The 24,620-nt window shown below is 37.5% G+C and overlaps 1 protein-coding gene across 6 annotated transcripts in view; it reads left to right on the forward strand.

The window, feature by feature from the left end:
• Nucleotides 1-24,620, forward strand: part of LOC131065758 (isochorismate synthase, chloroplastic) — a 314,318-nt gene that overhangs the window by 136,408 nt on the left and 153,290 nt on the right. For all 6 annotated transcript variants that reach the window (XR_009111467.2, XM_058000400.2, XM_059209304.1 and 3 more), the window contains exons 9-11: nucleotides 23,310-23,367; nucleotides 23,567-23,677; nucleotides 23,776-23,860. Coding sequence is in view for 5 of the 6 variants with exons in the window: in XM_058000400.2 (XP_057856383.1) it covers nucleotides 23,310-23,367; nucleotides 23,567-23,677; nucleotides 23,776-23,860 (254 nt within the window). In the remaining variant the exon portion in view is untranslated. The remainder of the gene's footprint in view (nucleotides 1-23,309; nucleotides 23,368-23,566; nucleotides 23,678-23,775; nucleotides 23,861-24,620) is intronic.

Here is a 24,620-nt window from a genome sequence, read left to right on the forward strand (position 1 = left end):
AAGCAAAATCAGATTCCTAGGTAGGTTTTCTGATTTTTTTTCTTTGGTTTTTTAAAACATTTATTTCTTTTTTGTTGCATTGAGGTTAATAGAAAATCAACAATGGCCTTTCCTAAGTAGTCCAAATTGATTTAGAGTCCAATAAACAAGATTTAACACCATTTTTTGACATTTTTTACTGATTTTTTCATTGTTTTTTCAAGAATATCTAGTTTTTCAAAAAAAATCAAACCCTAGCAGTATTTTTTATTTTTTCAATTTTCAATGATGTCTAAAATTATTTAAACTAATTTAGTTAGTTTGCTAAATTTTTTAACTAAAATATTAACTTTGTTTTTTCACTTTGTATGTGTAGGTTACCCATTAATTTATAATGGCAAATACATTAATTTATAATGGCAAATACATATGGTTCAGCTTTAGGGTCTACCTCGTTAGTAGGTGCATGCCCATTTGGATATGTAGGCACTCGTCCTAAAGGTGCTAGAGACATGGATTGGAAGTATGCCTTTGAAGGAGCGGTACCTGGGTCGGTAATATGCATTAAATGTGAAAGAGTATTTCGTGGAAGCATAAATCGTCTCAAATACCACCTTGCATGCATCAATAAGCATGATGCTAGGGAATGTCCTGGGGCCATAGAGGAAATAAAAAGAGAAATGAATGCCATACTTGCAGCTGGGGAAGAGAAAAAGTTGCAAAGGGAGAGGGAAAAACTAGCTATGAGAGCATCCATAGCTGAATCTCAAGGTGCTTTAATTGACCTTGAAGAAGAAGAAGCAACACTTTAGGGCATAGTGGACTCTCTTCGTAGCCCACGTATCCATAAATCAAGCACCACCTCGGCCACCACCTCAACTAATTCTAGTAAAGCACTTGTTGCATCACCATGAGTGCCACATTCTATAGGTGATTATTTTGTGCCCAAGAACATAGCTGGAGCACAACCATCATTAGAGGCAACTGGGTGGAATAGGGAGGTGCATGAGAAAACATACATTGCATATGCCGATTTTTGGTACTTCAATAACATCCCATTTAATGTGGTAGACAATCTTTACTGGCTTAATTTGGTTACCACATTGACAGTTTCGGGAAAAGGATAGAAGGCCCGTTCTCGCAAGGACTTGGGTGGGAGCTTAGCAATTTAGTCCACTTGTTTTTATTTTTAAATGTTTTTCTTTTTTTTTAAAATCAAAATTGTGTACTAAGAGCTAATTTCACTTCGTACTTGTAGGTTGCTCACAAATGCAGTTGTTAGGGAAAGAGAAGTGGTGGAAGGCCAAAGAAAAGAATGGAAAAATATGCCTGCACTATTCTTTCCAATGGGTGGACAAATGGCAAAACATACACCATAAATATTTTTTTGGTTGCTCGCATGTAATATCCCCACAATGTTTTTTGAAATTTAGCAGTTTACAACACAATCAAGCCCGTTAGGGTTAGCAATGAAAATACAATAATTTTGAAAACTGCAACCTTTCCACTTTCTAATCACCAAGTGCCCAATCTGGATTGTTAGTTGCAAATTACTGAAAAGTATTACAATACTTGGGCGGCAAGCCAACCCTTTCTGCTTATACATCGGGTGATGAAAATTCTGAAACTTCTTGGTGGTAAACCAGCCAGGAACAAACCAAAAAATTGAAACAACAATCACTCTACCGCTTATGCAGCGGGAGGACTAGAAATGAAGATTACTATCAACTCTACCACTTATTCAGCGGGAGGACTGGAAATAATAAACTATCACTCAACCACTTATTCAGTGGGAGGATAGGAGTACAAAATAGAATAGAGATAGGCGGCAGGGCCAGCCTCTTCCACTTATGCAGTGGGGAAATACAAGTAAATTGCAGCAAAGGGATTGATCAGTACTACTGAAACAATCTTACAATAATGAATCCTGCAACTACTGTCAGAACAATTGAATTATCAACTCTAATAGAAGGAAAGTTCTACTAGAGATTACAATGGATAACACTGAAATTACAACCCAAATACACACTTAAACAAATCTGAAAGGAAACTATTAGCAACACCAAAACCGAACCAGCAACAATGAAATGCACACAACTCACTCAAAACTCCACCAAACAGCTCCAAACCGGCAGCAAATGAATGCTAGAGGACAGGCGATCATGTTAAATAATGTTCAATTTACATTCAATATGCAAGTTATATTCTAGTTGATAATATCTTGTTTTATGTATTACCAATTTAAAATATAAATCTGACTATCTTCTTTTGTATGGCAGGTGAGAGGAGCATTTATTAATTTCGATGTCCTTTCTCACAAATGCCATTTGATATATATAGCAAGCTGGGTACGATCAAGCAATGCCTTGACCGATCATGACCGATCAAGACATTACTTGATCGTGCCCCTTTGCTAATTATATTAATAACAAATGGTGTATATTAACAATCGATGCCAACCGGTATATGTTTACCTTAACAACCGATAACTATCGGTGTATGCTTAACTTTAATAGCCCGAAAGCAATCGGTGCTTCTTTACTTTGCCACCCGATATTAATCGGTGCACATATAACCCGATATCAATCGATGTCAGTTTATATTAACACCTGATACTAATCGGTGTTTGGTTAATTTGATAATCATTTGTTTACTATTAAATATGTTAACCGATATAAATTGGATTGCATTGGTTAGCCCGATTTAGTAATCGGTGAACACAAGTAATGTTGTGGGATGATTATCGATATTAAGCATTTGATCGAACTAAGTAGATTAATTATATACAAATGAAGAATGGTTATCAAGTGAAGGATTAATTGCTGGAAGGTTTTCATCATAATTATCAATAGGATAAATGATTGAATGAGAGACTTCATTTATCTCCATTCAATCATTTATCTTACCAAAGCTATCATGCATTAACACTCCCTCTTAGCTAGGTAAGATAAATGCAAACAATATATTCAAGCATCACAATTCAAATGATAGTTAGCATTCTTCACTCAATCTGACTCTCCAGAAAATCATATCACCTAATCACATGATATGAAGTATCACCTAAACACATGATACAAATGTCCATCACGTCAATCTTGTGATGACAGGATATCACCTAAGCATGTGATATCAGTATTGCCTAAACACGCAATACTTAAGGATAATCATATGAGAAGGATTAAATTCTCATCTTATCCAAGTTGTGATACGTGCACTAACACTTTATACAAATATTTTATCACAACACAATCATGGCACATCCATGACACACCAGAGATCCAACATGATAACTGGTTTGGACATCATAAGATCGTCACCTTATAATGTCTACATACAAGTGTTCATTATCTTGAGAGATCGTCACCTCTTAGATATGAACCCAGGGGATAAAATCCAAAAAATGTCCTATCATGACAAAGAAGTTTACACATTAAACATCTTATAGATATGCAAATACAGATTACAAAGCAAATTACCTTTCTATCATACCTAAACCTTTTCTGAAGTGATCAACCTTTACTCTGGAAAGAGGTTTGGTCAGAATATTTGCAGTTTGATCTCCTGTACAAACATATTCTAATTGGATCGTATTCCTGTGTACCATATCTCGAACATAGTGGTATGGAATCTCAATATGCTTGGATCTGTTATGGAACACTGGATTTACTAAGAGTTTTATGCAGCTCTGGTTGTCACAATGTATAACAGTGGGTTTCATAGGTTCTCCAAACAACCCCACAAGCAACTTCCTAAGCCATACTGCCTCTCGGGCAGCCATAGAAGCTGCAATGTATTCTGCTTCGGTGGAGCTTTGAGCTACAAAAGACTGCTTCCTGCTGATCCAAGATATCATAGTTGAACCTAGACTGAAGCAACACCCTGAAGTGCTTTTTCTGTCAGTCACACTTCCAGCCCAATCTGAATCTGTAAATCCATGTAGGTCTATATCAACTTTCTCATATTTGAGACCAAGGTTTAGGGTACCTTGTAGGTATCTCATAATGTGTTTTATTGCAACTAGGTGTATCTCCTTCGGTTCACACATAAACTGACTTAGAGCATTAACTGCATAACAGATATCTGGTCTTGTATTTACCAGGTACATCAGGGACCCAATCATCTGTCTGTATTGAGTAGGGTCAGTGGGTTGTGACTGTGTTGCTTCTTCTTTAAGTTTATGTAAATTGGTTTCCATAGGAGAGGTCATGGGTCTACAGTTTAACATTCCGAATCTCTTCAAAATATCCAAGGTATACTTTCCTTGGTTTAGTATAATGTTGTCAGAATTCTGCCATACTTCCAATCCTAGGAAGTAATGAAGGAGTCCCAAGTCCTTCATATCAAATTCTTTGGATAGATCTTTCTTGCATTGATCTATAAGGTGATCATTTCCTGTGATTAATAAGTCATCAACATATAAAATCAATACTAGCATATCACCTTTATTTCTTTTGTAGTAGAGATTAGGATCTGCATCATTTTTGGAGAAGCCTAGTCTTGAGAGATAGGTGTCAATTCTTTCATATCAGGCCCTGAGAGCCTTTTTAAGCCCATAGAGAGCTTTCTTGAGTCTACACACATGAGACTCTGCATCATGAATTTCAAACCCTTCAGGTTGCTCTAGGTAGACTTCTTCTGAGATCTCACCATTTAGAAAAGCTGTCTTAACATCCATCTGGTGTACCTTCCACCCCTTTGCTGCTGCAATGGCTAATACAACTCTTACTGATGTATACCTGGCAACAGGTGCAAAATTTTCTTCATAATCTATTCCTTCCCTTTGTGAGAACCCTCTAGCTACAAATCTAGCCCTGTGTTTTTCAATATTGCCGTCTGCAGGATGCTTGATCTTGAAAAGCCATTTAGATGAAACCACAGATTTCTTAGTTGGCCTAGGAACAATCTCCCAAACATCATTTTTCATAATGGACTGATACTCTTCAGACATGGCATCCTTCCATACTTGATGTTCAAGTGCATCTGATACATTGTTTGGTTCGGCTTTAGAGAGATCATTCATAAGGGCAACATAGCTAGTGAATTTATTAGGCCTTTTGCTTTCCCTGAAGGTTCCTAAAGGAGCAACAAACTTCTGAGCTTCTTCTACAGTCTTGGTGGCCCATAGTGGTCTTTTCTTGAGGTTTTCTCTAGGTGAATTTTGAGTTTCACTTATAGTTTCCTCAGGTTTCTCCCTCTGAAGCTCAGGAGTAGGATCTCTATCTATGCTAGGGGTGGGGATATAGACTTCAGGGTCTAGAGAGCTTTGGGCTCTTTTGAAGGCTAAGTCTTCTTCAAAGATCACATCCCTACTTAGTTCAATATTCTTTTGACCAGGTATATAAATCCTGTAGGCCTTGGAGGTTTCACTATATCCTACAAGGATTCCCTTTTTTCCAGAAGGCTCTAATTTTAATCTTTTCTCCCTAGGTACACGAATATAGACAGGGCATCCAAGTATCCTAAGGTGGCTAATATCAGGTTTTGATTTAGTAAAGACTTCCTCAGGGGTCTTATCTTCAAGATGAGAGTGAGGACATTTGTTTTGAATATATACAACAGTGCTAGTTGCTTCTGCCCAAAGATTGACATTTAGATTCTGATCAAGAATCATAGCTTTGGCAGCTTCAACGATTGTCCTATTTTTCTTCTCAGCTATCCCATTTTGTTGAGGGTTATAGGGTATTGTTAACTCCCTCTTAATCCCTGAATTTTTACAAAACTCTTTAAATAATTCTGATGTGTATTCCCCCACATTATCAGTTCTTAGGGTTTTGATTTTGTTACCAGAGTAGTCATCAACAAATATTACATAATACAAAAATACCCCCAATGAAGGTATGGACATAGGTCCACATACATCAGAATGAACTAACTCTAAAATTTTACTTGTTTTCCTAGTACTATTCTGAAAAGCACCCTTAGTATTTTTACCTAGGGCACATCCTTTGCATGCCCCTGAATGATATTGCTTTAACTTAGGTAGACCTATGACAAGGTCTCCCATTGATGATAAAGCTCTAAAATTTAGGTGGCCTAGTCTTCTATGCCAGAATTCATTAGCATCTGTAGTTTCATGAATTAGGGCTAAGTTGGGCTCTGTGCATAGCTCATACAAGTAGCCTTGTCTTTGACCAATCGTTTTAGCTTTCTTGATGGATGAGTTCTTTGGCCAAGCCAATACTCTATTGTCCATGAAGGTCACTCTGTATCCATTGTCCTCCAATGCTGATATTGAGACTAGATTTCTCTTAATGCCTGGTACATATAGTACTCCTTTAAGTTGTAAGGATACACCTGACTTTAGTTTGATGGTGCAGGTTCCAACTCCTTTGAGTGGATGTGTAGAGTCATCTCCGATAGTTACTTCCTCATCATTCTCCTCTTTCATGGAGTCTAGTACTTCTCTGAATCCTGTAATGTGTCTGGATGAGCCACTGTCGATCACCCAGGAGTTAACTTTATTAGATGCTTGGTTTGTGAGTGCTGAATAGAGTACACACTTCTCAGGGTCCTCTTCCCTTTTAGATTTTCCTATTTTGGCAAATGTGGCTTGCTTAGCTCTTTCTGGGCATTTGGCAACATAGTGCCCAAATTTGTCACATCTGTAACATTGAATCTGAGAAAGGTCCTTCTTGAAGGTGTTCTTGCCGTGACGACTTTTTCTCTTCCTGAATTGTTTCTGCTTACTTTTCTTGTTTGAGTTTGTATTTAGAACTTGGAGATCTTCATCTATATTCTTTTGCTTGATCCCTTTCTTATTTTGCCTTGATTCCTCCTGGAGACAGTCAGCCTTTAGCCTATCGAATTTTGGAAATTCATCCCTTGCACTGATGCCTTGGACGAATGTTTCCCATATGCTAGGCAACCCATCTAGAGCAATGAGTGTTAATTCTTTGCTTTGAATATCATATCCAAGGGTTGCCAGTTCATCCCTTAGGGCAGATATTTGCATGAAGTAGGCATTGACTGATTCTCCTTTGATCATGGCTATGTGATTTATTTCTCTTTTTAAAGCCAAGGTTCTATTGGCATTAGATAATCTCAAATGCATCTTCAAGTGCTTTGAACATGTTGAAGGCTGTTTCATGTTTCCTTATGATGGGCATAATATTGTTTCTTATCCCATCAACTATGATTTTAATAGCCTTTTCATTTCCCTCTCTCCAAGTTGTTTTGTCAGGTTCAGTCTCAGGTTCTGCAGTTTTAGTTTTTACAAATGATTCGACTTTATTTTGTTTTAGAATAATTTGAATTTTGAACTTCCATGCTGAGAAGTCATCACCTCCTCTGAGTCTGTCTTCAAATTTGATAGCGCTAGCCATTGAAAGAATTGTGATGCTGAATATATGCTTGATTTGAATTTTCCGCAAAATTGAACAGCCTCAGGTTCGATTTAACTATAGCTCTGATACTATGTTAAATAATGTTCAATTTACATTCAATATGCAAGTTATATTCTAGTTGATAATATCTTGTTTTATGTATTACTGATTTAAAATATAAATCTGACTATCTTCTTTTGTATGGCAGGTGAGAGGAGCATTTATTAATTTCGATGTCCTTTCTCACAAATGCCTTATGATATATATATATATATATATATATATATAGCAAGCTGGGTACGATCAAGCAATGCCTTGACTGGTCATGACCGATCAAGACCGATCAAGACATTACTTGATCGTGCCCCTTTGCTAATTATGTTAATAACAAACGGTGTATATTAACAATCTATGCCAACCGGTATATGTTTACCTTAACAACCGATAACTATCGGTGTATGCTTAACTTTAACAGCCCGAAAGCAATCGGTGCTTCTTTACTTTGCCACCCGATATTAATCAGTGCACATATAACCGGATATCAATCGGTGTCAGTTTATATTAACACCTGATACTAATCGGTGTTTGGTTAATTCGATAATCATTTGTTTACTATTAAATATGTTAACCGATATAAATCGGATTGCATTGGTTAGCCCGATTTAGTAATCGGTGAACACAAGTAATGCTGTGGGATGATTATCGATATTAAGCATTTGATCGAACTAAGTAGATTAATTATATACAAATGAAGAATGGTTATCAAGTGAAGGATTAATTGTTGGAAGGTTTTCATCATAATTATCGATAGGATAAATGATTGAATGAGAGACTTCATTTATCTCTCATTCAATCATTTATCTTACCGAAGCTATCATGCATTAACAGGTTAGACCCCCAGCTCAACAACCCATCAAATCACCTCTCGAAATGCTGCACGCTGCCCTAGGGCTGGCTGGAAATGTACGGCCAACAGGGAGGTTCGATCAGCAAGAGAAAAATGCGCACCAAACCACTTGACACGAGCTTCCAGATGATGAATCGTCCAGCAGAGAGGCTTCCAACGAGCTATTACCCAGAACAAACATTCACTCGAGTAGGAAGATATGACTGGAAATCACCTACAGCCACTCCAAAAACCAACAAATGGGAAACACACCCAACACACCAAAACTGAAAATCTCTCAGTCTCTTCAATCAACACAATCTATCTCTCTGGATGAAAGATAGTCACAAATAATCAGCTAGGCACTATCTTTCAAGTACAAAACTGATGGTTGCTAGGAAGCTCTCAACTTTGAAGCTCAACTTTGGCACCAATTCGGCAACACTTCGTTACAAATATTCATGGATACCAAAAACAAGAGCCCAACACTCTTATTTATAGATTTTGTGTCTCCAAATTCAAATTCACATTCCCTCCAAATGAATGCCAAACCCAAATGCACATTCACTTCACATTATTTTGAAATTATATTTCATTTCTCCTTTCTCCAAGTCGACCTTCTCATAGAAGCAAATATACTTTATAAAAATGACAATAAAATCATAATGTGGCATCCAAGGTAGATAAGTGAAATATACTATAAAATTAACTTATTTCTCCATAAGGCGTCTATCTTGCCTTATTAATATTTCACTTTATAAAATATTTTTCCTCAACATTAAATCGCCCAAGGAATAATAATATTTTATTTGGCAACAAATACATTATTCCCTCAATTGGACGCCAACTTTAGCCAATGCTAAAATAACACTAAGTATAAACCTTTTTAATGAGAATTTCCTCCAAAGGTGTCCAACCATAAGTTATAAAATTAAATTGCATTTTGGCACCCCATTATGAAGGTAAAATATTTCGCCAAATAGACTTAGGATAAAAATATTATTTCTCCTCTCCAAGTCATCCAAGTCTAAATAAAATAAATATAAGGCTTAACCATGAAAATATACCTTCTTCAATTATTGACAACTGCCAATGTTGAGCTGAGACCAAAGTACTGAACTGCATTTCTAAAAATAGCCATTTGAGCTGGAACACAGGAACCTGCCAAAAATAGAACTAAATCTCTGGATCATCATGCCAAGCTGGACTGCCATAAATAGTTTGTGTTGCACTGGCTCAACCCAAAACCCTAAAAATAGTCACTAAAAATAGTAAGTGTCTCCAAACTCCATTAGGGCACAAACCGAGAAGCAACTGTCACTTACTAAAAATAAAATACTGCTAAAAATAGTAAGTGTGTCCACATGCAATTTAACCACATATTGAGTAGCTGTCACAACTTACTAAAAATAGTAAGTCCGAAAAAGTCTTCAGATTCTTTTGCATGTCACACCATCGCGAAGCTCTGAGAAAACCTTGAAAAACCTAAAGAATTTAGTTGCTTTGGCCACCACTTACTAAAAATAGTAAGCCGGTCAAACTTTATTGCTTGCTATGCATGTACCCTCATTGCGAAGCTTTCTGAAAACCTAGAAGGAATCCATAATCAAAACTGTAAAATTCCAACTTGCAAGCCACCAAAACTGCCAAAGCATCCTCCTAGAAAATAGAAAACCCTAATTTTTGCCTCTGATTGACCAACGGGTCTCCGAATTGGCCAACGGTTCCCCAAAACCAACTAGAGCATAAAAAGTGACATTACATCGCAAGAACAATGTTTTGTTCTTGAAATCGGTGGATGCTTCTAACAAGGTGAAAAATGTTGAAACTTTGACTCTATCGTTGGAGCAAATTGTCATGGAGGTGGGAGTTGACAATGTGGTGCAAATAATAACGGATAATGCAACAACATATGTGACAGTAGGTAAAATCCTCCAAGAGAGACACCCCACTCTTTTTTGGACAACTTGTGTAACACATGTCCTTGACCTTCTTTTGGAGGACATAGGAAAAATTGATTGGGTGACACTAGTTGTAGAAGATGCAAGGAGGATCACAAAATGCAGCTACAATCACCTTTGGGTTGCTCACTTGATGAGACAACACACCCAAGGGAAAGAGCTGGTAAGAGCGGGTGTCACAAGGTTTGCAACGATTTTCTTAACTTTGCAAATCATTCTTGGTGCATTGACGGCTTTGAAACAAATGTTTGTGAGTCAAGCATGGCTAGATTCACCTTATTTAAAGAAGCTTGAAGGAGAGGGTGTTGCATGTATAGTTTTCGACAACCTATTTGCACAAAGAGCTACGGAGATTGTTGTAATGTCCCTGCTATTTAGAGATCATTAACCTGCAAAACAGATTGTTAGAACACAACATATATATATATATATATATATATAAACCATTTTAATTCACAATCTATTTTTAACATTGAATTAGCATGTTCATAATTTTAATCTAAAAAAGGATACGAATGCCATACGGAAGTATGTCCTTAGGCGGCTATGAAGCTCGCCTTCTTGGAACCCCTTGGTTCCAATCCCTTCAAGAAATCGAAGTTGCGTTCGAATCCTATTCTTGGGTGTAACCTCTTACACCCAAGCCCTTCAAGGAAGACCCTTGTCTATTCCTTGCCTTGGTGATGCCTTCATCATCCAAGTCCTCAAAGGGGACCGGCCAGATCCGTCTCTTCTTAGTTGATGTTTAGTCAACTAAGCCCTATATATGCATATCAACCTTCAGTATATACTGCCCTAGGATTATTATAATCCTTAGACTATGAGAGTTTCCTCCCTATAGCTTCCCTTGTGTGATTTCATTCATAATACATTCCTTTGCATTTTCATTTACTATTTCATAATTCACATGTACGTAGTTTAATATTCATTACCTATTTCCATAAAATATCATTAACCATTACTCACATACATTCCTATTACCCTGAGATGTTTTTCTCCTATCATTCTTTACTATTTAAGATTCATTCATCATATATGCTTGCACAAGTTCTTCCTATTTATTAATGTATATATATATATTTATATATATATATATACGTATTAACTATTCATATAATATCCCTATCTATCCTTATGCATTTTAATATATATTAATTATAATAATGCATTGCCTATCTCTAAATTTATTAATACCTCCTATTCCTAGTATTCTATATAATATATATAGAATAGCATTCACACATAATATATAAAAAAAAACATTATTATCTTTAACCCCTTACCTGTCTGCACGTACCCTTTTTTGCAGTGCCTCGTCACCCCTGCGCTCCTTCCTCTCTTCCTTCCCTCTGCGGCAACCTGCATGGGTGGGTTAAATACCCTCTGTGGGGGAGTGGGTGACGGTTCGCAGCCCAAGCTGCGGCTACCGTCACACCTTTTCCCTTCCAAAGGAAGGGGTGTGGCGGTAGACGCAGCCTGGCTGCGTTTCCCATCCCACCTTTTCCTTGCGGGGGGGTGGTGGCCTACCAAGCACTTTATTAAAGTGCATTCATATTAATAATAAACTTTTTAAATGAAAAACTAATTTCTTAACTTTTAATCCTTTAAAATATTAAATGGAATATATTTAATACACCTTAAACTTTTAATTAAATTACATTAATTAAATATATTTAACATACCTTTAAACTTTTAATTAAATTACATTAATTAAATATTAATATCAACATAATTAATTGTCTTTATTTATATATATATTGTTTTTATAAAAAGCAACCTTGTATTAGGCAATGTGCTGGGGATATCACAGTCCCTCCGTCTCAACTTTGCTTGTCCTCAAGCATCTTTAAGTCCTCTTTTTCCCAAGTGGCATCCTCATTGGGAAGATTCCTCCATTTAATAAGATGTTTAATGATAGTTCGGTTCCTGAGCTCTCTTTTCCGTGTGTCCAGAATGATCTCTGGGTATAGTGTAAGTTTCCCTTCATCATCTAGGGGAGGTAGTTCGCTGCAAGGAACTACGTGTTGCCCGAGAACCTTTTTAAGTCGGGAAACATGGAACACATTATGTATTTTGCTGCTTTTGGGAAGTTCAATCTCATAAGCTATTTCCCCAATCCTTTGAATGACTGGGTAGGGCCCATAAAATTGAGGTTTCAGTTTCTCTGTCCCATTTTTCTTGAGGGATGATTGCTTATATGGTTGTAACCTTAGGAATACTAGATCTCCGGCTTCAAATGTCCGTTCTACACGTTTCCTGTCGGCGTAGAGCTTTTGTTGATTTTGAGCTTGTTGTAAATTTTCTTTCAAGATCTTTAGGATGTCTTTGCTCTGTTGCACAAAGTCTTGTGCTCTAGGTACTTTGCTTTCTTGGTTTGTTAGTTCCCCAAAGCTTGTGGCCTCATAGCCGTATAAGGCTTGGAAATGACTCATCCCTATTGACATGTGGTGAGTCGTGTTGTAACAGTGTTCTCCTAGGTGTAACCACTTAATCCAAGCAGTCTGTTGTCCTGTAACACAATTCCTTAGATAGCCCCTCTATCCATTTGTTTACTATCTCTGTTTGCCCATCGGTTTGAGGGTGATAACTAGTACTAGGGGTTAAATTTGTTCCCGCCATTCTGAAGAGTTCTTGCCAAAACTGGCTAATAAACTTGCTATCTCTGTCACTGATAATATTTAGAGGGAGGCCGTGGAGTCTGAAAATTTCTTTGAAGAATAGGTCTGCTATCTGGTGGGCTTTATATTCGGTAGAGACTGCTAGGAAGTGGGCATATTTTGTGAGTCTGTCTACTACCACGAAGATGCTATCCTTCCCTTGTATCCTTGGCAACCCTGTTATGAAATCCATAGAAATACTTTCCCACTTTTGATTAGGAATAGGCAATGGTTGAAGCAATCCAGCTGGGTGGGTAAGTTCAGTTTTGTTGCGTTGACATGTTAAGCATTCTTGAACATATTTTTGGATATCCCTCTTTTGGTTCCTCCATGCATATCGTTCCCTAATATGCTTATATTTTTTGTAGTATCCTGGGTGTCCTGCAAGGGGGTTATCATGAAATTCTTTGAGAATTTTGTTTTTGAATTTGGTCTGAGGGGTTAGGTATATCCTCCCTTTATACAAAATGAGGTCTCCTTTAATCCTGAAATCTTCATTGAGTAGATTCCCGGCTAAAATTTCCTTTGTCTGGGGATCTTGGTCATATTCATTAAGGATCTCTTCCCTCCAGTCCTTTGAGATACTGGTAATGTTGTTGATATGAGCTCTCCTGGATAGTGCATCTACTGCCCCGTTGTTCACCCCTTTCACATATTCTATATCAAAATCGTAGGCTTGTATTCTGCTCACCCATTTTTGTTGCCTGTCATTTAGATCTTTTTGGCTCAAAAAGAAGCGTAGACTGTTATGATCAGTGTTTACACCAAACCTACCACAGATCAGGTATTGGCGAAATTTAGCCAATGCGTGCATTATGGCCAGCATCTCCTTGTCATAGATAGAGTAGTGTCTTTCTGCGTCGGTGAGTTTTCGGCTCTCAAAAGCTATGGGATGTTTCTTTTGCATAAGTACGGCCCCAATTCCTTCCCCTGATGCATCACACTGCAGTTCGAAAGGAATAGAGAAATCGAGAATGGCCAATACTGGACAAGAGCTCATGGTTGTCTTAAGTTGTTCAAAGGCCCTTTGGGCTTGGTCATTCCACGCGAAAGCCCCTTTCTTAGTTAGGTCGGTGAGAGGTGCTGCAATCTTGGAGAACCCTTTTACAAAGCGTCTATAGTAGCGGCATAGCCCCACAAATCCCCTTAATTGGGTTAAGGTTCTAGGGGTGGGCCATTCCTTGATGGCTTTGATCTTTTCTTCATCCACACTTACTCCTGCCTCACTAATTTTGTGCCCTAAGTAGATGATCTCTCTCATCCCAAATTCACACTTGGAGGCTTTAGTGTAGAATGATTTTGACTCCAGAATACTCAATACCTCTTCAATGTGTAGGAGATGCTCTTCCCATGTTTTGCTGTAAATGAGTATATCATCAAAGAATATTAGAAGGAACTTCCTCAATTGTTGTCTGAATGTATGATTCATGCATGACTGAAAAGTGGCCGGGGCGTTAGTGAGACCAAATGGCATAACCAGGAACCCAAAATGTCCATAGTGACATCTGAATGCTGTTTTGGGAATATCCTCTTCCCTCATTCGGATCTGATGATACCCTGGCCTTAAATCGATCTTGGAGAAGTATTTTGCTCCATGGAGTTCATCCATTAGTTCATTGATCCTCGGAATTGGGTATCTATTTTTTATAGTTTTTTTATTCAAGGCTCGGTAGTCTATGCACATTCTCAGTGTCCCATCTTTTTTTCTGACCAATACTACCGATGAGGCAAAAGGGCTGCTACTGGGTTGGATGTGTCCCATCTCCAATAACTCTTTTATGGTTTTTTCAATCTCCTCTTTGAACTTGTGGGGGTGGCGGTAAGGAGTGGTAATGACGGGTTTTGCTCCGTCCTCTAATTCAATGGAGTGCTCAAATCCCCTTTTTGGGGGTAATCCCGGGGGAATATCCTCGAAGACCTTTTGTGTCTTCTCAGGATAGGTTGTATATCATTCTGAATGATCTGGTCTCCGGTTGGGGATTTATCCAGGACCATGCATTGTGTGACCCACTCTCCTTGATCGTGTCTAAGAATTTTCTCCATTTTGTTGCATGATACTATTTTTGGAGAGCCGTCAGGAATTCCTTTCAATATTATTTCCCTCCCTTCATGTTGGAAGCATATCTCCCGATTTGGATTATCCATGGTAAATCGTCCCAACGAGTTTATCCATGGCATGCCCAATATGATGTCATTCTCCAGGTTTACCACAAAGAAGTTTCTTGTGATGGTATGTCCTCCCAGGGTGACTTCCAATTGGGGTATAACTTTAGTGCATTTGTTTATGACTCCGTTGCCCATGATCACTTCAAAACCTTCAAACTCTTGGGTTTTTAGTCTTCTCTTTGCTGCTAAATGTTTGCTAATAAAATCATGTGAAGCTCCGGTGTCTACTAATGCGATTACTTTCTGTCCCTTGATAATCCCTTTGAGTTTGAAACATCTATTCTCATTTCCTTGAGTGATGACTGCCAGGGTACTAGGTATGTTGTTTTCAAACTTGGTTCTTTTATAGGGTCTTCCTTCATCCTGCATTTCCTCGGTGTTATTTAGCTGTCCTCTTTTACACTCATTGCCTCTCACCCATGGGGTCTTGCATTTGAAACATAGCCCTTTCTCCCTGAGTTCATCTCTTTCCTTGCATTGGTGATTATAGCTCCAAGGCTTTTTGCACAAGTGACAAGGCTTTTCCTGGCGGTCTCTCTGGGGTCCCTCATTCCTATGGGGAGTTTTGGTTGAGGTATTCTTGGGGGCACTAAATTCAACCATCCTAGTTTTCTTAATGGCTTCCCCTAAGTTTTGTGGTTCTAGGGGTTTAACAAAATTCCTAATGGGGTCCTTCAGGCCTTCTAAGAACATGTAGGTAAGTCTTTTCTGGGATAGGTCGGGAACCATTACTGACAAGTTTTGGAATTGATCTATATAATCTTCAATGGTACCTGCTTGCTTGAGGTGTGTTAGCTCTTGGAAGTACCATTCGGAGTCTTTTTGGTCGAAATGGCTGATGAGCCTTTGGGTAAACTCATTGTAAGTGGAGACCTTTTTATGTCCTAGGGTGATGAGACCATTATGCCACCAATTATGGGCAGTTCCGGTAAGGTGTAGTATGGCAAATTTTATGGCATCTTCTTCGGTCATGGGACTATACGAAAGGTAGGTGTCTAGTTTTTGTACCCAGGCTTGAGCAACATCCTTCCCTGATTCGTCAAAACAGGGTAGGGACATTTTGTTGACTTTAGCTTTGAGGTCTTTACCCATGGGTTTCCTTTTCCTACTCTCATTAGTCTTGGACTCACAGAAGTCCCTGAAGGATACCACCCTCTGAACTTCTGGTTCCAATCTAGCATAGATTTGGGCGATTTCTTCTACCCCAAGTATGGCTGGTTCCTCCTCCTCCCTCTCATGTTCTTCCCTAGGGAGAAATTCGGGGATTGTTTGCCTAGAACTCTGAGGTGATTGTTCGTTGTCTGCGTGATTAGAGTGGTTTCTCTTCTAGGGTTTGTCATATCCCTATTGTTGCTGTTGGTGCTTTGGAGGATTAACTGGCTCATCCTTTCAAACTTCTCGTTGGTTTGTTCCATAAAGATCTGGAACTGTTTGGCCAATTGATCAAGCCATCACTTTGGCTCCTTTCTTCCTTTGATATGTGATCATAAACTAAGACCCTTTCCCACAGGATGGCAGGATTATGCTCTGATACCACTGTAATGTCCCTACTATTTAGAGATCATTAACCTGCAAAACAGATTGTTAGAACACAACATATAGATATATATATATATATATAAATAAACCATTTTAATTCACAATCTATTTTTAACATTGAATTAGCATGTTCATAATTTTAATCTAAAAAAGGATACGAATGCCATACGGAAGTATGTCCTTAGGCGGCTATGAAGCTCGCCTTCTTGGAACCCCTTGGTTCCAAGCCCTTCAGGAAATCGAAGTTGCGTTCGAATCTTGTTCTTGGGTGTAACCTCTTACACCCAAGCCCTTCAAGGAAGACCCTTGTCTATTCCTTGCCTTGGTGATGCCTTCATCATCCAAGTCCTCAGAGGGGACCGGCCAGATCCGTCTCTTCTTAGTTGATGTTTAGTCAACTAAGCCCTATATATGCATATCAACCTTCAGTATATACTGCCCTAGGATTATTATAATCCTTCCTTAGACTATGAGAGTTTCCTCCCTATAGCTTCCCTTGTGTGATTTCATTCATAATACATTCCTTTGCATTTTCATTTACTATTTCATAATTCACATGTACGTAGTTTAATATTCATTACCTATTTCCATAAAATATCATTAACCATTACTCACATACATTCCTATTACCCTGAGATGTATTTCTCCTATCATTCTTTACTATTTAAGATTCATTCATCATATATGCTTGCACAAGTTCTTCCTATTTATTAATGTATATATATATATTTATATATATATATATACGTATTAACTATTCATATAATATCCCTATCTATCCTTATGCATTTTAATATATATTAATTATAATAATGCATTGCCTATCTCTAAATTTATTAATACCTCCTATTCCTAGTATTCTATATAATATATATAGAATAGCATTCACACATAATATATAAAAAAAAACATTATTATCTTTAACCCCTTACCTGTCTGCACGTACCCTTTTTTGCAGTGCCTCGTCACCCCTGCGCTCCTTCCTCTCTTCCTTCCCTCTGCGGCAACCTGCATGGGTGGGTTAAATACCCTTTGTGGGGGAGTGGGTGACGGTTCGCAGCCCAAGCTGCGGCTACCGTCACACCTTTTCCCTTCCCAAGGAAGGGGTGTGGCGGTAGACGCAGCCTGGCTGCGTTTCCCATCCCACCTTTTCCTTGTGGGGGGGGGGGGGGTGGCCTACCAAGCACTTTATTAAATTGCGTTCATATTAATAATAAACTTTTAAAATGAAAAACTAATTTCTTAACTTTTAATCCTTTAAAATATTAAATGGAATATATTTAATACACCTTAAACTTTTAATTAAATTACATTAATTAAATATATTTAACATACCTTTAAACTTTTAATTAAATTACACAAATTAAATATTAATATCAACATAATTAATTCTGTCTTTATTTATATATATATTGTTTTTATAAAAAGCAACCTTGTATTAGGCAATGTGCTGGGGATATCACAATTGTGAAGGTAACTTCAAAACCTGAATATTTAATTATTCTTGATTCAAGTCTCTCATTATTAATTCGTAACTTTGATGATTAATCTTTTTGTAATTTACTAATTTGCATTTTTCAACTGTAGGTGTTGGAGCCCTTGGTTAGATTTCTCTGCTTGGTAGATGGGTATCAAAACCCAATGGGGTGTTGTAATGTCCCCTTCTCCACAGTGATTAGTTCAGTGGTCCATTGGCCTATTCCGGAGACCCATAGGCTATTTGGAAAGGAGAATTAGGGTCTCCAACTTTTGTGGTGTTTTGCTCGAGCCTTTTAGGGTTTATCAGGAGGGAATTCTTCAGTTCTGTCTATGGTTTCCTTCTGGGTTTTTCATGAGCTCCAGGGTAGCATAATATGCATTGGATTCTTTGGTGAAGTGAGAACTTACTATTTTTAGTAAGTTATGGTTTGGCTGTTTGGATGATGCTATCTTACTGAGCTTTCCAAGCTCTTCCTCTGGGTGCGAAGATCATGATTTTCAAAGAAGTATTTCATGACTTACTATTTTTAGACAGTGGCCGTATTGAGCGTTTCTATTTTTAGCAGCCTCGGACAGGGACCCGATTCAGCGCAGTTTTGTGGTCTTCGTCGCACAGCTTCATCCTTGATTTTGATGTTAATTAGTACCAGAGTTATAAGTGATTAAACATGTCAGGTTTATATTGTTTCAATATTGCAAGTTGTTCACCTAGCAAAAGTTCGAACTTTGCCTAGGGATTTGGGAATATGTGGACGCCATTTTGAGGGGACATGTTTAATTAAATTCAAATGTGTTGGGCGCCTTGGAGGACATGTAATTTGGGCGTATTTGTGTGCATTTGCATTTGAATTTGGTGGAGGAAGAAGTTATAAATAAGAGCCTTGGGCTCTCATTTTGGGTATCTTATGAAATTGCATTGTTATGTTGCCGGTTTAGCGATTGAAAATCTGAGCTTCAAAGTGTGGCTTCTTAGCTAAGTCTCAGTTTCGTACTTGGAAGATAGTACCTAGCTGTGTTCTTGTAATTCTAGTGCTGTCCGTGAGTGTTCTGCAAATTGTGGAGAGTTTTGTGTGGATTTTGGAGTGTTTCCTTGTTGCTGGTCGCAGAGTTGCTGAAACCATATTTTGCTCATACCTCTTGACCAAGTGATTGCATCGTTTTGGGTATCGGCTCTTTGGAAGCGTATTGGAAAGACAATCATTCTCCTATCTTGGTGTGGCTTTTGGTGGTCATCACAATTTTTGGTTGCAAATCGAAGTTTGCTGCTATAGCGCTATTTTCAGACTTACCTTGGGATGTGTGTAACACATTCGGGGCTTCCAAGTTGCAAGTTTGAGGTATTGGATTGGTTGCCTATGTTATATTAGTCATTTGCATTTTATTTGGTGTGATTCCGGTTAGTTTTGAGAAAGTTATGAGTGTTTTGGTGTTTCCGGTAGTGGCTGGATAGTGTGTTTTCTAGCTTGCAGAATTAGAACAGCATTAGTGTTCAAGTGTGGTGTGATTTTGATAGTGGATTGTTTGAGATCAGCATTAAGATTCTTATCTTATCTCGTATCTCTATTTTGTAAGATTGTTTTAGTAGTATTGATCAATCATTCTTGCTGTTCTTATTTGTAATTCCCACTGCATAAGTGGAAGAGGCTGGCTTAGCCGCCTTTTGTAATTCAGTTTATGTACTCAGTCCTCCCACTGAATAAGTGGTCGAGTGATAAGTTTTATGCAATTGTCCTCGCACTGAAATATGTGGTAGAGTGATAGCTTAATGTAATGCCCTCCTGCTGAAATACGCGGTAGAGTGATTGAGTTTCTGTTTCTTGTTATTTCCCTTGGCTGGTTTACCGCCAAGAGTCCAGTTTCTATCCTGCTGGATAAGCAGAAGGGGCTGGCTTGCCACCTGTGCATTGTAATTTCAGTTTGATTTATGGTTCCAAGTCTAACGATCCCCAAAACACCGCATGCTCTCACCCTCCCAGATTGGGCTCTCGGTGAACAAAAGGTGGAAGGGTTCCCTTTCAACAATTTGGATTATTTCTCTAACCTTAACGGGTTATGGTGTTTGCTTGTAACTCTTATTGCTAAAAACAAAAAAAAAATTAAGGGGAATACTACAGGTGTGTTTATGAGGCCATGGATAGGGTCAAGTAGTCTATAAAAAATTACTACAAGGTGGATAGACTCAAATTTGACCCCTTCTAGAAAATTATTGATAAGAGGTGGAACAATCAGCTCCACCAATCCATTCATGCAATAGGGTACTTCCTCAACCCTCGTTTTAAGTTCGAGGATTCTTACTCCGATCCCAATGGAGAGGTCATGGGAGGCCTCACTACATGCATTCAGAGGATGATACCCGAGGTTGAGGTGAGAGACCTCGTTGTGGCCGAACTCCAAAATTACGAGAAAGCAAGGGGTAAGCTATTGTCTTTAGACTTGGCCAATAGAGGAAGAACCACTCAAACCCTAGGTATAATATTTGGAGTCTTTCACATGTATCTTACAAGCTACAAATTTCAAATTTACAAGTTTACAAGTTACAAGTTGTAACTTACAACTATTGATAATTTGATAAAATATGTTTTCACTTTGCTTTCTAACTCTTCAATATTTTATTTTGTAGATGCTTGGTGGCAAAGTTGGGGTGGAAATACCCAAAATCTCAAAACATTTGCCCTTAGAATCTTATGCCATCCTTGTAGTTTCTGCAATTGTGAGCGCAATTGGAGCTTGTTCGAGGCCATCCACACGAAGAAAAGGAGCAAGTTAGCTAAAAAATGCCTCGATGACCTTTTCTTTGTGCGATATAATCTTCAGTTGCGCATAAGTAAGGTAGAGGTAACACCAGTTGGTCCAATAGATTTGGATGATATAGATCTTTACAGTGATTGGACATTGCAGGAGCAACCTCCATTGTTTACCGAGGGTGACATCTATGATCTGGAGAGGGGGGCTATGGAGGAGGGGGTGGATTTGGATTCACACTAGATAACATTAAGCAGGATGATGATGATGAGGAGTCATTGCCAGTTCCAAGAGCAGCTAGAGGCAGAGCTACAACCGGGATGGAGGTTGAGCCACAAACAGTCAGACTGAGTGAGGAGGTAGAGCCACAACAGACTCCTAGGACTAGACCCTCTAGTCCTGCCTTTCCCCTAGTTTTTACTAGAGTTGGGAAGAGGAAGATGTAATTGTATTGATGTATTTACTTTTAGTTTTACAAAAACTATTTACTATTTTGCTTCCAACCATCAACATTCCTCACGAGGATGCAATTTTGTACCTAATTTGCATTTAAATAAATTAAATATATTTAGAATCAGCTTGTTTCTTTTGTGTACTCATTGGATGCATCTCCGCATTGAATTTTGCATAAAAAGTGCATTTCTTATTAAATTTAAGCAATTTTTTAAGTTCCTGAGTTTTTTGCCGAGTTTTTGTTCGGGCCTTGGTGAGTTGTTTTTTTTAGCGAGTAGTCCAACTATGGGATTACATATGGAATACAAGAGACTGGGACAAAAAGTAATGCATTAATAGAATACAAATAAATGACTTCACAAAATTTCACCGATTCAATGAAACTACATATTTAGTTGATTTTATCACCAAGTAAAGACAAATCCATCCAAACTGCAAGAGCAAGATGCTATTAACCAGGTTGCATTAATACACTTATGGGTTTTATATCTGAAAATTGAAATAGATCCAATTAAGAAGTCAAATGAATAGTTTGTGTGAATGGGAGACTTGTTTGCCTTTTACATAGTGTCCAACTTGTAAGTAGAACTTTTCACCTTTTTCCTTTAGAGTTATTAAATTTTATTTCTTAAGTTTTCATGGGATCTGGGTTGGGTTTCACATTACGTATACCAGTACCCAATAAATATGCAAGCCAGGCTAGGTGCATTTTCAGCATAGGAAAGGTTATTTTGGGTCAGCAAGAGTGCAAAGTATTGTATCTGATAACATGGGATATCATGAACATTTATAATTCATTTCATTCACACGAATATCTATAGCATTAATGCAGTGGTAAAATTGTAAAAGACATTTAATAATATTACAAATCAAATCAAGTTAAATCTACTTATTCCCGTAAATGTCTTCAATAGAATATGGTAAAAGAATATAACATTATGAGGTATTTAAATGTTCTATTTGTTGGCAATTATGGATTTATGAGTATCACTGTTCTTATAATTTACAATTTTGAACATATACATTGCCCACCCATACCCAATGAGTTCTTTTTTTTTTAGCCGTACTGCCATACCGCCATACTGGATTCTGGTTCCTGCATGTGTACCTGAATTGGCAACTTAGCGAAAGATACACAAGACCATATGTATTGGATTAGCCGTTGGTTTGTGTTGCTGATGTGCTTTCCTAGTGTTTAGGCATCATCAACAACAGTAACAAGAATTCTGATTAGTAAGCAATGCATTGCAGTGGCATCATAATGCAGCTCAACAACTTGAATACTAGGTGGCACTAGTAGCTCATTTTAAAGCAACAAAAATTGTAGGTATGACCGATGGGGGACAAGAACGTCAACACAATGGTAATGGGAGTAGTGTAAGTATGTATAGACATATTATACTTCACCTCAAAACATGTGCATAGTAAGAACTTAGTAAACCACACACCTTGTGTAAAGAAAATAAGTCTTCAAACTTCATAACTTGGCATTTTTGAGTCCGGTTTAGATGAAAGCAAAGGTTAATTCAACTTTGTTGGCAGCTTAGAATACAATGGTGTTGTCAGATTCACCCATTGTGCCTCTAGCAGAAAGTTGTAAAGAAGAGCAAGAAAACCCTAATCCAATGGATTACAAAGGAGATCCAGATCCACCAATTGGAAAATGCTTTATTGATTTATAAACTTGATAAATTTTTTAATTGAAGGCTTACAAGGTTTAATATTATAAACATAAACTATGCCAAAATTATTAAATTTGATATATTCTAAATCTCATGGTTTTCAACGTGAGAGCCAAGTTGAAAGAAAATAGATAACCACCTAGCAACTAGGATTTTACTTTTTTACACCAGATAAAATTTAAAAATAATAACTAATAGGAAACATGAAATAGTAAAGTAAAACGAACCATGTCTTATTTTCTGTATCCTAAGGATTCTCATCATTTATGCCCAAATTAGGTATGATACTTAATGACAGTAGGATCAATACATCTACATTTACAATAAATTTACAATCAAGTGCAGTCAGATTTTCTTATTTCTGAAATGTAAATATTCCGAGCCATAGTTTGTCAAAATAATTTCTCAATTTAATGGTCTCCTTTATGTCCCTACTACTGCAGCTTTAAAGATCAGTACGAGTTTGACATAGTTAAGGAAACTATCAAACATCAGATGGAGGTATGTATTTGTTGTAAAGCTATTCAATAGTTAGGAATTTATCTTTATGGATATTAGAGTTGAGTAGAATGTTTGAGGTGTTTTCTTCATAGTTAGGAAGATATTAGGTTTGAGTATAATGCTGTTTGAGCTGTTTTCTTTAATAGAATTAATTGGTCATTGGGTATTTGTTTGATTATAACACTTGTTTGATCTACAGACTGTTTGTGAACGTGTCATCATGGAGTCTAGAAAATGCCTTATCAAGCAGGCAAGGGTACAACATTTATGTGCCCGTTTCATAGGTGAACTGAAGAAGGAAACTGATGATGTAAGAATTAATTTTCCTAATTCTTCTAGACGACAATTGTTTGAAACAATATTTCTAGAGTTTGTTATGTAAAATAACCCCTCAATTCTTTTCCTCAGATTGGTCTGCTTTCTTTACTTCATCCAACTCCAGCAGTTTGCGGATATCCACGAGAATCTGCACTTGATTTTATTAGTCAGAATGGTAGGTTATTTGTGAATGAATCATGAGAGTTCTGTAACACATTTTTGTGACACATATTTGAAGTCATGACAATCTTTGTTTCCTCACAACACTTACTGGTTTCTTTCCTTTGGTTTATCTTTAGCATTTTTGAGGCCAAAAGTGTGAGGGCATGAGCATTATGAGTTCTTAAATTTTCACTCTTTTTTTATCTTGCTAATTTTAAATGTCTTCTTGATACATTGGAATTGCCTTTCAATTTGTAATAGTATAGTTTTGTAATCTGTATCTGCATAGTTTGTGAATCTGCATCTGTATCGATGGGTTATGATTCACAACCATCTTGGTTATACCAATGAACAAGTAACCTTAATGGATTGTAATGTCTATGGCTTAAATTAAAATAATAATTCTATGTTCCTACGTTTCTTCCTTTTGAATTTTGCTTAGCATAGAGGTATATTGTTTTCCACAGTGCTTCAAAAGAAACAAGCAGGACAAACTTCAAGAGAGTAAACTACAGAGAAACACATTGCAAGGGTGCTATGTTTACCCCAGAGAAAGCAATTGTGGATGGAAACTTCAGCAAACATTTTTTAAATCCTCCTATTTAATCACTGAACTTGTTGATTACAACAATGTTTATAAAACACCATGGGATTAATATGAGACAAAAATAAATATTGTATAATAATTTCCAACATTTGCCCTACAGAATTACACGAAGCAAACTGAGAATTCCGTTGCAACTTTACAAACCAACTCTTGATGCCATTATAAA

Source organism: Cryptomeria japonica, chromosome 7 (assembly GCF_030272615.1).
Source record: "Cryptomeria japonica chromosome 7, Sugi_1.0, whole genome shotgun sequence".
NCBI lineage: Eukaryota > Viridiplantae > Streptophyta > Pinopsida > Cupressales > Cupressaceae > Cryptomeria > Cryptomeria japonica.